Source organism: Lepisosteus oculatus, chromosome 2, assembly GCF_040954835.1.
Source record: "Lepisosteus oculatus isolate fLepOcu1 chromosome 2, fLepOcu1.hap2, whole genome shotgun sequence".
Lineage (NCBI taxonomy): Eukaryota > Metazoa > Chordata > Actinopteri > Semionotiformes > Lepisosteidae > Lepisosteus > Lepisosteus oculatus.
In genome coordinates, this window is record NC_090697.1 from 42476554 (window position 1) to 42490713 (window position 14160).

The 14160-nt window shown below is 37.4% G+C and overlaps 1 protein-coding gene across 1 annotated transcript in view; it reads right to left on the reverse strand.

The window, feature by feature from the left end:
• Positions 1–3761, reverse strand: part of sntg2 (syntrophin, gamma 2) — a 351972-nt gene extending 348211 nt beyond the window's left edge. The window contains exon 1 of the mRNA XM_015349632.2: positions 3287–3761. Within this exon, the coding sequence (XP_015205118.1) occupies positions 3287–3355 (69 nt within the window). The 5' untranslated portion in view covers positions 3356–3761. The remainder of the gene's footprint in view (positions 1–3286) is intronic.
• Between the last annotated feature and the right edge of the window lie 10399 nt (positions 3762–14160).

A 14160-nucleotide genomic window follows, 5' to 3' on the forward strand; every position in this document is an offset into this window, starting at 1 on the left:
CTTCACTAATTTTTCTAGTGAGTTATTATAATTTAGTGCAATTCAGAAAAGAAATAAATCTGTCATTAAACTGCATTCAGAAATAAGAACGATGTATGAAAATATATGCATGCTAATGTTTGCAACACATTTCTAAAAACATTGTATATGAATGTTCAGTAAATTTGAAGATTACTTATCTTTCCTTTCCTGTTAATACCAAAAGCCAAAACCTAACAACATGAACTGTAGATCGTTGTACCACGCATTTTCTTATTTTAATATACTGTAGAGCACACAATAGCACTAGTTGAAAGTGGCATCAAGTGCAGCCATGGAAAGAAAAATGTGCCCCACAAAAAAGACAAATTAATAATTAGACACTAGAGAGAAAGTATTTGAAATGCAAAGTCTGTTTTACTATCTAGTTGGCAGCTTGTTCCATATCTGGAGCAGTCTCCTCAGATGCCATGACTTTCATCCCATCCTTAAAAAAACTCAAAATGACGTTACCTTGATATTGCTATAAATACATTGTGGATTGCTTCAGCGGTTCCCAGTGAGAATTCTATTAATTTGCCAATCCAATTGCTTAGCATGGTGTCAAGCTGGAAAGTGATTTTCTTTTCTTGTTGCTGATGATGTCATGCCAAATGTGGTTTCTTGCAGGGTTTCCCCGTGTACACGTTTAGCCTGACAGCAAGTGCAAATTCTCTTTAGGTGGCAAGATAAGAATAACTAAAAACATTTTTTAAAATGTAGCCTTCAACTGTCAGTTTAAGAAATAATAATCATGAAAAGTCCATCATGATTTACCCTTATATTTCAAAACCTGTTTAAACATTCTAAATGTGAAAATAAAAATTAAAAATAGGGATTTCATGAACAAATTTCAAAGCGCAACATGAACAGAACTGCAATGTCAGTGTATTGTGAAAACAACACAAAATAGTATCAGTGCCATATCATTTGCTTTACATAGCAAAACGTAAGGTTAATGAAACATAGACTGCATCCCGTATAAAGGCGACAATTATGTGAAAAGGACATGAGTGGTATAAAAATAGGTACATTGATCTAACCATCAATCATCTTTTCTGTGATGCTTGTGGTAAAGTAAAAATGAAGAGTATAGATTGGAAAGTTCCAAGTGAAAGTGATAAAGGGTATTCAACTGCTCACACGAATGTCTCTCTGCCAGGCAAAGGCAGCTCAGTCCCAATTTCAACAGACTACCATGTAACATATTTCAAAGATTTTGTTTTACTGGTGCACCATGTGACAAAATTGCAAATTGACAGACAACTGCCTTATCAATTACAGCTGGTTAGGGGGTCCACATACTAGACAAACACCTTAACACAATAGTGTTGACTATCTCCTCAAACTCTGCAGTAGTTTGTGTTGATCTCCAAAGAAGGTTGAGACAGGGTTTCTCAGCTGCAGCTGCGTAGGCTCGTTAGACCCTTGAGTCATTTCTGCCAAGCCTGCCTTGCTGCTAACAGTGGCAAAACACTTACTGATTCCATGTGAAAAATTACTTCTCCCACACTTGATCGCTTCAAACCTGGGAATGCCATAGACATAACAGCATTCATCTTCAGTTTTTATCTTCAAAATTGATCAATCATAATGTCCCATTCACATAATTTTCTGTTTTGGTTGGTTTGCAATATAGGTTAACATTTGCTACTTTTTTTAAAGATGTATCTGTTGTATCTCATCATATATGCCGTACTCATTAAAAGTGATAAAAAAGCATATAATCATAATAACAGTAATCAAGAAAATAAACTTTTACAAATTGGGTGCCGATCAATTAAAGCATTTAGCAGCATAAACAACTTCAACTCAGAAAGAGGCAGTGTGGCTAATATGATGAAAGAGTCTTGTACTGTACTTGATTAAGCATTCTGTGTTATGTAAGTGCCAATATCATGGGTGTCTGTCACTTTACAATCCCTTTATGTGTTACGTTTTAACAAAATATCTACCACAATCTGAAGTATATATATGTGTGTGAAAAGGTAGAAATCATATATTTTATCAATTAAATGGCAGTGATTTTCAGACATCAGTCCATAATTAAAAAGTGGGGGAGGAAATATACAGAACAACAGAAAATAAGAATCTAAATCACATTTAAAATTCAATTAAAACTGTTCAATGTCAATCACATTGACACAATTTCCTGCACTGTGCTAAAAATGGTATAATTCGTCCTTTGATAGATAAAGTACGCCATAGAAAGAGTGTCTAGAACCTTTAAGACTTCATACAGTATATTTACACAAATACTATATAATATGGCCACAAATCTATATGCTTATTAATGTTATCAGTAGGACTATCATTTCATTTGTTCCTTCTTGTATAAACTCCATAATTACAATTCTTTCTCCAGTGGTGTATGATAAGGATTAAGGTTTTTATGCTCTGCAAGTTTGCTTGGACTTAGCAAGGCCATTTTCAATATTCGTTGTCTGCTGTAAATCATTTTCTGTTTGCTGTGCTATTCTGAGTCATTAGATGGCTTTGCTTTCTAGGCATACAGTAATGTAACACAGGAAATTTTGCAATTACTAATCTCAGTGTAAAGTATATTCAGGTTACATATTGTACATACTGAAAACTACAGTGCTTTTCTCTAATGGTGAAAGAAGAAAAATAATCCAATTAATTTAACAATAACTCAATTGGAGTACACCTGCGTACACTATTAAACTGTTTTTGTCTTTTAATTCCAGAAATTCATAAAATTAAATTGGAAACTTATTTTACATCAAGAGATAATACTATTTTATATAGATATAATAACTTAAATTGACATTATTAGCTACTTCATGCTCATAACATCTCAAAAAATATTTATCTTTTCATTCTTATATTTTTGTTCAGAATTTTTGAAATCATACCCCAGATACAATATTGGCAACATTGCATAAGTACTGAACAGCTTGATAAAAAGAAACAAAAGTTTGAAGGCTCTGTTCATAGAGTAAGTTTCAGTATTTCACTCAAAATAAATTAATTGTTTGTAGAAGCATTGGCCAAATACCAACATTAAGGAACATGTGTATCACAAAAGAATCAAAATGATTGTTTCTGGAACTGTAGCATCACATCGTTCACATGCATCACATTTATGTCTCCTAACTTTATTTCACTTTTCTAATTCATAAAGAAAATCCAGCAAATCACATGAAACATTCTTACTTATTAAATCATATTCTACACATTGCTTGAAGCATGCATCTTCCACTTTGAGCAACGGCACAAAAAAACTGAGATATAGCAATCTACTTGCCCAAGTTGGTACAAGAAGGCTGTCAGGGCGCTCAAGCAGTTCTGAAGGGTGATTCCCGGCCACGTTCATTTCCCATTCAGCTGGAGGCTTTGAACATTGAACTCAGAGGGTCTGTTAACAGTCATTTATCCAACAATGCCAGGCTAATGCAGGCTATTGATGCATCCTTCCCCAGATTGTAAGAAACAGAGGGAGTGAGAAAGATGCAGCATGCTGTTTGCTTGCAGACGGAGAGGAATTTAATGGGATTATACCCTGCTTGCCACCAGGATGGCGTCAGAGCACTTTAATTTGACATTGGCTTCAGGTTTACACACCAGTGAAGGAAATCGGCCAGAGAGCCCAGTGATAAGAGACCCACTCTCTTTAAGTTAACTAACTCCTCAGGGTATGTCTGCCAAGCATTTGCTTCTTTTGATGCTGCTGCTAGTAGCCAGCTGCATAATGTGCTGTGGATGAGAGCTGTGTGCTGCACAGTTCAATCTGTGTACAGCATGTTGCCTTCTCCACCTGCTGGCTTTCCAGTTCTCCTCCCATTTGCCGAGTGATGACATTTCTGTGTGTTATGTATTAACTCCTGAGTGTCTGTTTCTTAAAATAATTAGTTGCACAGCATGCAGCTGCAAATGTCTACCCTGGAAAAGAGTGCTATGGAAGTAGTATTTATAGACTCAAGAAAATAATGTTAGCAACTGCAATTTAAATCAAATGGCTTTTCAATTCTTATCAATAAAATCATTATATTTGCCTAATTCACTGGACTCATTGTAGCTCTTTAGTTGACACCCATACATGAAGATACATTTACACTTTAATGGCATACAAATCAGATACAGAGACAGTCATTTACAGTAGATTGCAGAGCAAAGATTTCAAGACAAGCAAGCAGGAATTAGTCAAATGAATAATTCTATAATTGAATTGAAACACTATTGTAGCTCAACAAACAAAATATGTTCAGTTTTGATGAAGCTAACAAAAAATTGTATGTAATTCAAAGAAACCATTGTTGTGTTATTACTTTATTAGAATATTTATTTAGAGGATGTGATTTGCAAGCATAACTCTGGTTTTGCTATTATAATTGCTACAGGCATTATGATAATAGATTTGTCTAGCTTTAGTTGCGTATTAATGAAAAATTAGCTAATGTGAATGTTATATTATGAACCTGGCAGTTGTAGGCAAATGAAATAAATCAGGCTAAAATTTCAAAGATAAAATCAGGTCCTGACTTCAGCTTCCCTTGCAACCACATTGTAATAATTACTCACCACTTATTGTCAGGAAATACATAAGTGGAAACACAATGGTACAATACATACAGTAGCTATAAAACGTATTCACCCATCCTGGACATTTTCACATTTTACTGTCTTTCAATATGTTATCATCATGCATTTAATTGGTATTTTTTGATGAACACAAGCACACTATAATGTTGAACTGAAAGCAATATGCTATAGAGTCTTGAATTAATTATAAATATCAATCCATTTCTAACTGCTTTATCCAAAAAGGGGCACAGGGGAGCTGGAAACTAACCCTGCAAGCAACGGGCACAAAGCATATTACACCCTGGATGGAATGCCACTCTATTGCAGGACACATACAGACACAAACAAGCACACACTCACTCAAGGACCAATCTTCCTAGAAGCCAATTAATCTTCCAGTATGCCTTTGGACAGTGGGAGGAAACACATGTGAAAAAAGGGAGAGCATACTGTCACGGATGTCCAAAGGGACTAACCATGGGGAGCAGGAGAGCGGAAAAAGGCCCGGGCTCATTAGTGCAAAGAGTTCAGGAATGCCGAATAGAAACCAATGCCCTTAGGGAGCGGACGCGGGGCGCCCTGGTGCTAGGCGGGTCTCAGGACATCCGAACGTCAATGCTGAGCGAGGACAGAGTGCAAGACCCGGAAATATATAGCCCAAGGGAAAGAGAGGGACCGGAAGGACAGCAGACCGGAAACTAGGGACAGGACAGAGAAGGAGCGCCCTCTGGCTGCAGAGGGCGTGACACATACTGATGCAGCTAATCAGAATGTGCAGTATTTCTTCCACATAGGTTACATGTAACATAGCTCGTTGTGTTATGAAATTCACTGGCAAAGATGATCAATAGGTGGCACTTGTGGTTCATTAGATGTTAGTGAAATGATTGCTTCATTTAATCTGCTTCTCCACTGTGCATGTTTAAATCTGCTTAATGTGGAATATTAATATGGAATTTTACAACTGAAGGGACATTTTGGTAGTCCAGCATAAAAATAACAATTATTATTAATTATAAATATAAAACAGAAAATAATTGATTATGTAAGTACTATTCACCTCCTTTGCTATGAAACACTTAAATAGCCTAAATAGGTACTTTCTAGTCCCTCAGTTGATTAATACAGCAAAGAAAAAAAAACTACATCATGAAGACAAAGAAACGTTCAAAGCAAATCCAGGATAAGGTAACTGAAAAGCATCAATCAGGGGAAGGGTTATCAGACATTTTTCAAAGCATTAAATGTTCTCCAAAATACAGTAAAGTTAATCAGAACTGAAATTGCAGAGGTCGTCAAGTGATCTAAGACATGGGAGAATATTCTTCTTCCAGCAGGACAATGACACAAAAGATACAGCCAAAGTCAAACTGGGGTAGCTTAAAAACAAAAAAAGTCAATGTTCTGGAGTGGCCCGGACAAAGCCTGAACCCCATACCAATTGAGAATCTGTGGCAGAAATTGAAAATTGGTGTTCAAAAATACCTCTGAAGGAGCCCAAGGGCAAGGCCTTTTCCCCAGGCATCCTGACCATCTGAGTCCGCGGCTCGAAGCGCCTTGTTCCGTTATGGTTTTAACCTTCTCTGTTTCCGGATCCCTGTTCCCCATGTTTGTCTCGTCCATTCCTCACCCTGACTTCCCTATTGTCCTTCTCTAGCCACTTCCGGATTCTACTGTCCACATAGGGTCTTTACCATGTCACGGATTCTGGAAGATACGAATCGTGGAATGGCAGGAGAGCAGAAAAAGACCCTATGAGTAGCGGCGGAACGGGGAATTAGCCTGGGCTCAGCAGTGCAGGAGTTCTGGAAATGCTGTATAGAAACCTATGCCCTCAGGCCACGGACGGAGCGGCAGCCTGGTGCTAGGCGGGTCTCAGGACATCCGAACGTCAATGCCGAGTGAAGGGGAATGAGTGACCCCGAAATATATAGCCCCAGACAGAGAGACACCAGAAGGACAGCAAAGCACAGGAAACTAGGGACAGGACAGAGTGGGAGCGCCCTCTGGCTGAAGAGGGCGTGACAACTACACATTTCATGGGAGTCAGCTCCCATATAGTGCTTTATGTCTATCAATGGCCAAAAACATCAGATAATTTGTGTCACATCCTGTCTGTGAACACTGTTAGCTCGTTATCTTAAGTTCATGATCCATGAGCTTGATACCCAGCTTGTTGATATTCTGCACAACAGATGTTTTTAGGTGAAGGGGTTCAAAAAACAAACACGGGAATAATAGTGTTCAGACAAGAAAGTGAGAGACATAACTGTGTGACAATACAATGCAGAAGTAAACAAGAGTAGACACAATGCACAAGGACAGCATTTGAGTTTACTGTAACCAATCGCTTCCAGGACTTACTGAAGAGTGATCTTGTCACTATCAGCATAGAGTAAAATTGGAGGACTAAAAGTGATTATGTTAATAATTCAAATCTTATTTTGATTGATGCTATTTATGAATCCAAAGATCATGTCCCAAGCAAAGATTACTTAACTTTAAAAATAAACTGGGACTGGGTTTGGAAAAAATATAAATTCTACTTATTTTACCAGCCTTAAGTATATTTAGAGTTTAAAATTATATTAGGAAACTGATTACAAATGTTTACAAAAGTTTTTAAATTTGTATAATCTGCACTTTAATGTTTAATTAATAATCAATTCATTCTATAGAATTTAACACAAAGTTTTTAATAAAGCTTGAAATTAAATCAATCGCACACCTAGGTTGAAAAATCTTGGTAATGTTGACGAGGAATCTTGATGAATCATACATACAGTATCTTTCTGGATTCAGATTCATCACAACACAGCATACAGAGCCATGAAAGATGTCCTGTCAAAGGCTGTAAAAGTAGTAAATTGTATTTGTGCCGGAGCCCTCAACCATTGCTGTTCAAGCAGCTTTAAAAAAAATGGGAGCAGAGCATGAAGTTCTTCTTTACTACACAAAAGTTCACTGTCTTTCCAGAGGTCATGTTGTGAAGAGTTTGATGGAACTTCAATTTGAAATCTCACTTTCCTTCAGGGAGAAGAAAATCCTCTTTCTGAGATTTTTGAAAGAAACTATTTTATTCTTTTCCTTGTTACAGTAAATATGGTAGATATATTTTCTCATCTATACCATACAAATATGTCAACTCAAAGTCCATCTGTTTACATCATAGATGGTGCTGAAAAACAGAGTGCATTTCTGGCTACAGGTAAATACAAAACAGACATTATACCAATTCTCCAATTCTTGGAGAAGTATTTCTTGAAGTAGACATAAAAATCAAGAAACTATTTCCATGTTCTCACCACAAGAGGGAAGGAACTTTTGAACAGATATGTTGTTGAAAAGAACTTGAAAGCTTTATCAGCTGATGTTCCCTTTACTGCAATTTACCTCTGAGAGTCAGGTTTTCTGACATTAGTTGGTATGAAGAACCAAAATGGATTGGATGCTGCAGATGACTCCCCTGTCAAAAACTGTTCTGATACTTTGTTCTTTGGTTGATGCTAAACAACAACCCTCCTATTGGAGGTGATGAAAAATACTCTCTACTTAATCATAATGTAGCACTTATGGGTTCATGCAGGACAAAGGACAAGTGGAGGTGAGATAGGAAAACAAGCAACAGCCTTTTATTTTCCTTTGCAACAACACCAACCACAGGATTTACACACACATTAGGGGACCGACAGAACAAGTACACAGGTTAAGGGTGGTAACTCGTTAACAGACTCTACACACTAAGCTGCACAGGACACTTAAACTAACATAAGTCTATTTACATGAGCAAGGTCAGCTGCTGGTCATCGTGTGGACCCTCAGACTCCAACCAGCTACAGCTCCCAGCCTGCTTTGCGATACCCTGAGCACCTAGGTGAACTTCCTACTCACCACCGGGCGAGGGCGCTACATTAATATTTCTTTTTTGATCAGTTTTTTTAAATAATCAACTCAAAACCTAAATTTTGCCTTACTTAAATATTAAAATATTTACTTTTTGTGAAGTGAAATATTTATTAATTTTGAAATTAGTTGTTTATTGTAATTGTGTCTTTAAGGGGAAGTTACCCTGTACCACGGTAGGAGTACGGGGCTTCTAAAGCATTAAGAATCCCTGGGGAAGACGGATGATTCTGATTTACTGTAAGGATTTAGCTTGTACACAGAAACAGAACACACAAGTTTATCTTCTCTGGAATTCTACCAGTGCCACAAACAAAGCCATTGAACAAAGAGGAAATATGTGCACCTGCTCCTCCTCGCTCATTATTGAGTTAATCCTCACAGAGCTCCCTTTGCTAACCTTCTTCGGCTGACAAATGCTTCGTCTTGAGAAATCCCGGCTACTAGACCCACGCTTCTTCTAGACCATGAATATTGGCTATGTGACTTGGCTAAGTAAACTCGGCTTCCGCTCCCTGCTTAATATCTCTCTCTAACATCTTGTACTAAGCACCATGTAGGGTCCAATCCCCTTTGCTGAGACCTCCAGTACTTACAATATGAAGACTTAACATGTGTCTTAAGAGAATAATGCAGAGAAGAGGGGTTTATATTTAGGGGACATTGGGGTCCTTCCACAGCATATGGTATATGTTTATAACCAGTATATGAAGGGTATTTAAACAAGGATTTTAAGGGTCAGGGAGTTCATAAAAGGCCAATTCTGGCAACACCAGTACGATGCTTAGAATAAAAAGTGCTCATCCATTCTTAAATTCTTATACCTCAAAGCTAGAATCATAAAGGATAAAATACAAGAGTTTGACTACTGCATTAAATGTAAGTAAGGCATTCTGAGAAATAACTGAAAAGGGCTAGGGAAAGATGACAGTGATGAATATAAAATCAATGGTTGCACATCTGTGAAAAACACAAGTGGAATAGCAGGGGTGATGGGGTGAGACTGTATATTAAAAATAACCTGCAAGCTAAAGACCTGGAAAAAGAAGTTAAAAGTTGTTGGGAATTTTCAGTATATGGTTTAAACTGCAAAATAGAAATTATAAGGATTCAACAAAATGTTTGCCAGAGACCAGACAATGATGAATGTTTTTCTATATGTTAGGGTCAGAAAAGTACATTTAGCAATCTAGTAATACAGTATCTAGCAAAGGTAATGTTAAACTATAAGAAAGTTTCACTTTCCATATATAAATTAGAATACAGTGATGGGAAACAAACTAAAATTGATATGGTTCATGATTTCTTAATTTGTGCCAGAGTTTTTTTTTTCAGCAATTAAGTGTGGAAATTGTGATGTATACTTATATCTGAAAAAACAGCTGAAAACTCACATGTGGTGAAATGGGAACAGATGGATTCCGAGTCATTAGATGATTACACTTTAGGTATTGTGGCTCTGGGGATTTGCAAGCATAAAACACTACAGTACTTGGTTGTTTTTAAGGTCCAGTTGATAAGTTTTATCACACCCTCAAAAAACACAAGACTGCTTCTCATACCAAAAACAATTTCTTCAAGCTCTAAATGAACTCCTTTTCAGAGCCTCTCTATAAACAACTGGGTAGGTAAACTGAATGCTGATACTGAAACCAACGCTCTCCACAAATTCAGAATTTCCAAAACTCTCAAAAATCATGTCCATAGGTCATTCACGTCTTTGGTCTCTCTGCCATCTGGTTTAGAGTTTTACAATGATGACAGTTTGCAGGAACAGTAGCCGACTATGCCACCTAGCAATTTAAAAAGTGCTAGGATCCTTCTCCCCACACAGGTTCCACCAGCACTCCCAAAGGCCAGCACAAGACAGGTATACTAAATGATTGTCATTTTTATCCCTCTAGCAACCACAATCATTTATCCCTGTATACATGATAAAAAAGCACTAGAAAAATCTATCCACAATACATACACAAAAACAATAGAACGCCATAGTCCCCAGTATGCACTGAAGAAAGACATGACATTCCACACTGTCCTTTGATTGCCTATAACATCCTCTTCAGCCTAGACAGTCCCAAACAATATGTTCCATGATACTTCACCTACCCCACTTTCTGCAGCAAATACAAGGTAGGTGGAACAAGGTAGCACTCATGCCTTCCTCTTCTTCTCAGATCCACACACACCATAAACACCACTTATGACCCCACTGGCTGAGGCTTATATACCCTCTTCCTGGCCAGAAGTCAAAGACTTGAACGAGGGGTGGAAGTCCCCATGTGATCACACACACGTAGGAAGATATAACAAGTGGGGGCTATTTGAGAAACTCTCTATGCAGTTAACCAAGCGTCACAGTGCATTGTCCCTCCTTCTTTTGTCCTTTGTCTTTCCTCTCTGTCTCTGTATTCCAGGATTGCCTGTTCAGTTCCCCCACACAATTTAATATGTTACCTGTGACTGTGCAGTAGTTAACAGGTATCAGGGCAAACGTTCAGATTTTGTTGACTGTCCAAACTGTATGCATTACAGAGATGCCATACTGTACCTAACATTTTCTCATTTTCTGCAAAACTAAAGTAAACACATCCTCCAGCCTGCTGCGTTATATCAAATTTTGTTTTCCTGTGATAAGCATAAAAGAGGTTCTGTTCTTTTCTTAGACAGCAGATATCAATGGATAGACTTTTTGGCTTTTCAGCTGTGACTCAAACAATTGTCTTCCAGTAACTGGTCTGGTGAGTACAATATTCCCCACTGCTTTTTGGGGATCACAAGTCAGATCTGGCTTCCTGTCTGAGTCCGCTGTCCTGTTACAACCTCAGTGCTCTACAGACCACATAGAACAGTCCTAAATTATAAGACTAACATATATGAAGCTAATATATATAGAAAATGTATTTAAACAGCCAAGACAAAAAGAATACTAGAGCAGGAGTAAAAATTATGTGAAGCATTTTTTTAGTACTGCAACTGTAAAGATTTTGCACTCTAAGAGTTTACACTGTAGATTGGAGGACTTAGTTTACTAAATACCAAAGGATTAATTATAGATGATGAAGAAGTATTTACCAAGATAAATTAATATGTCATCAAGGTTATTACAACAGAAGACATAAATAGCATTCCCTATTTTATGAAAGTCACTTAATCATTATTAGGTAAATTTAGTAGCATTGACATTGAAATCTGTAGGAAGTAGGACCGTTAAAAACTAATATAGGGCTTCATTGTATTTTCCCAGTCAAATTTAAGGAAATAGGAAATGAATACAAGCAGTGACAAAAAGAACACAATACATATTTCAGAGGTGATGTCCAGAGAAAAAGAAATATAGAAAGTACAGTGGACATTTGAAAAAAAATCTTTTTTTGATCATGTGTTTACTTTGGTGAATCTTATTTGCAATTTATATCATCACATGAGTCCATTCATTTATGATTCTTTTAATTTAAAACAAAGTGTATTCTCTATTCAAATGGAATGTGGATGGTTGGGGAATTTCTTTATAAAGTGACTTCTAGCAAACTTAGTAATGTCCTGGTGAAGGCTTTTGTTTAAAAACATTAATAATTTGTTAAATAAATAGATTTCAGAGTACAGAGCATGTGTCCAGGTGACTCTTAATGTTATTCATTGACCCTTGGCTAGGATATTCCATATGCCACTAAGGATAGAAGCTTGTCATGACCACCAGGCAGTCAAGACCATCTCTTAAGCGAGCTAATCAGCACCAGCAGCGGGTGATTATTAACAAACGCCACCGCACGAGTTAAACCACCTGCACACACTCCACCGCGCGGTGCACAGTGCTATTTATACCATCTTCACCTGCTTCCCGCTGCTCGGTATTGAGTCTGCTCCTTGAGAGCTCTACCTGGCGTTTTTCCTGTACCTCGTTTATTCTGTTTATTCAACTCCCCTTCTGCCTTTTTGACTTTGCACCTCGCCTCTCGCCTCGGACTGTTTGCTACTGGAGTTCTCCCTGGATTACTATTTGCCTTACGCCTTTTGACCACGACCTTGCCTTTCGTTTTGGATTGTCCGCCTGCCTCATCTATTACCTGTGCCTGCGTCTGCACAGGATCCTTGTACCTTCCCACCAGGGATTCCTAACAAAGCTGTTTCCACAATTTTCCATCGGCAAATTGAAACCTTAACGCCAAATCATAAAATGGTAAAAAATGTCTACATTCTAAAAAAAGCCTGAAATGAATAGGCAGGCTTGAGACAAGAGGTTGAATGCAAGTGCGGGTTTTATAGTTGAGCAGGATGCAACAGGCAGGCAAAAGTGAAACAGCCAGTAGAACGCACACCAAAATCATCACCAATCAGACAGGGGCCAAAGCCAAGGATCTGCAAGACAAAGCACAAAGGGAAAATCCACAGGCAAATCGAATAACAAGCAAGTTCAAAGCACAGTAATTAGTCCAAAGCAAGGTCATCCAGAGGTGTGGTCAAAGCAAAGAGTATACCAAAGCCAAGAGAAAACAAGTAAGCAAACTGCCATCCCTGGTCTTATATACTTGCTGGTGAACAAAGTAAGTAGTGGTTAACTGCTCACACATGGAATAGATCTTCATCCCGAATTAGTTAGTGTTGTGGAGACCTCTTAAGAAAGATAGTTTTGCTGTGTGAGCTGTTGGTTTCCTTGTGTCCAAAGACTGCTGAATGGTGCTGGGGGCAGCAGTCTTGGCTATTCTTGTTGCTTTTTGATCTAATTAAAATTCATAATATTTTGCATGTTATTTTGTAAATCTGATTTTTTATTATTTCTGTGATACCCCTCATGTAAAGATAGAGGTCTTTTGTTCCATTAAGATGTTTCAAGTTTGTAATCAGGTGATATTTTTTAATATGCTGAAATGCTTTATCATAATTAAAGTAATTTTGTTTTTCTCATAAATCCTGATTGTTGTTAAACTGCCAAACAAACAAAATAGATGTGTGGACACTGGTGGACACTTTTCTGACAATTGAAAATGTTTCACGTATGTGAATACATAATGCAGAAAACAAATCATTACGAAATAATGCTCTTTGGACTGTAATTAAAATATTTCAGAAAAAAGTTACAGCAAGAACACTCAATTTCCCTTCATTGTTTTTAATTACAAACTGGCATTGTAACACATTTAGATTGCTTAGATCTTCCAGAGCTGCTTGCTGATATTCTGAACAAGCATTCCTCTTTTGAACATAATATCTAATTAAAACTTGGATGCTTTTAGATTTTACATTTTTGCTTTTACATTTCCTTTTACAAGGAAAACACATTGTCTATCTGAAATGTTTCCAGAGTTAAAAGACACCCACTATGAGACATCTCATATAATGCAAAGTATTTCCCTAATGTTCCTGGAAGGTTCCTATTAGATTGCAATAAACACAATGTGGCTAAATTGTTCTTAGAACATTACGGTTGTGACTCTGGACATTGTATATTCCCTAACAGAACATGTTGTTGCTGCAAGGTTTGGATTTTGTTCTGTCTTCTAGACAGTGGTGCATGATGAGTTTTAACAGGTCTATAAATGGTTGATACTTACTACCTTGAATCACAGTCTATATCAGCCATTCTGAAAGACGGTGGGGACAAACATGCACATCCCATAGGACTCCAAAAGCATGCAATGCTGACCTAAGACTTAAATATAAAAAAATAAGAATGTCCAAAGGAAAGGAACATTA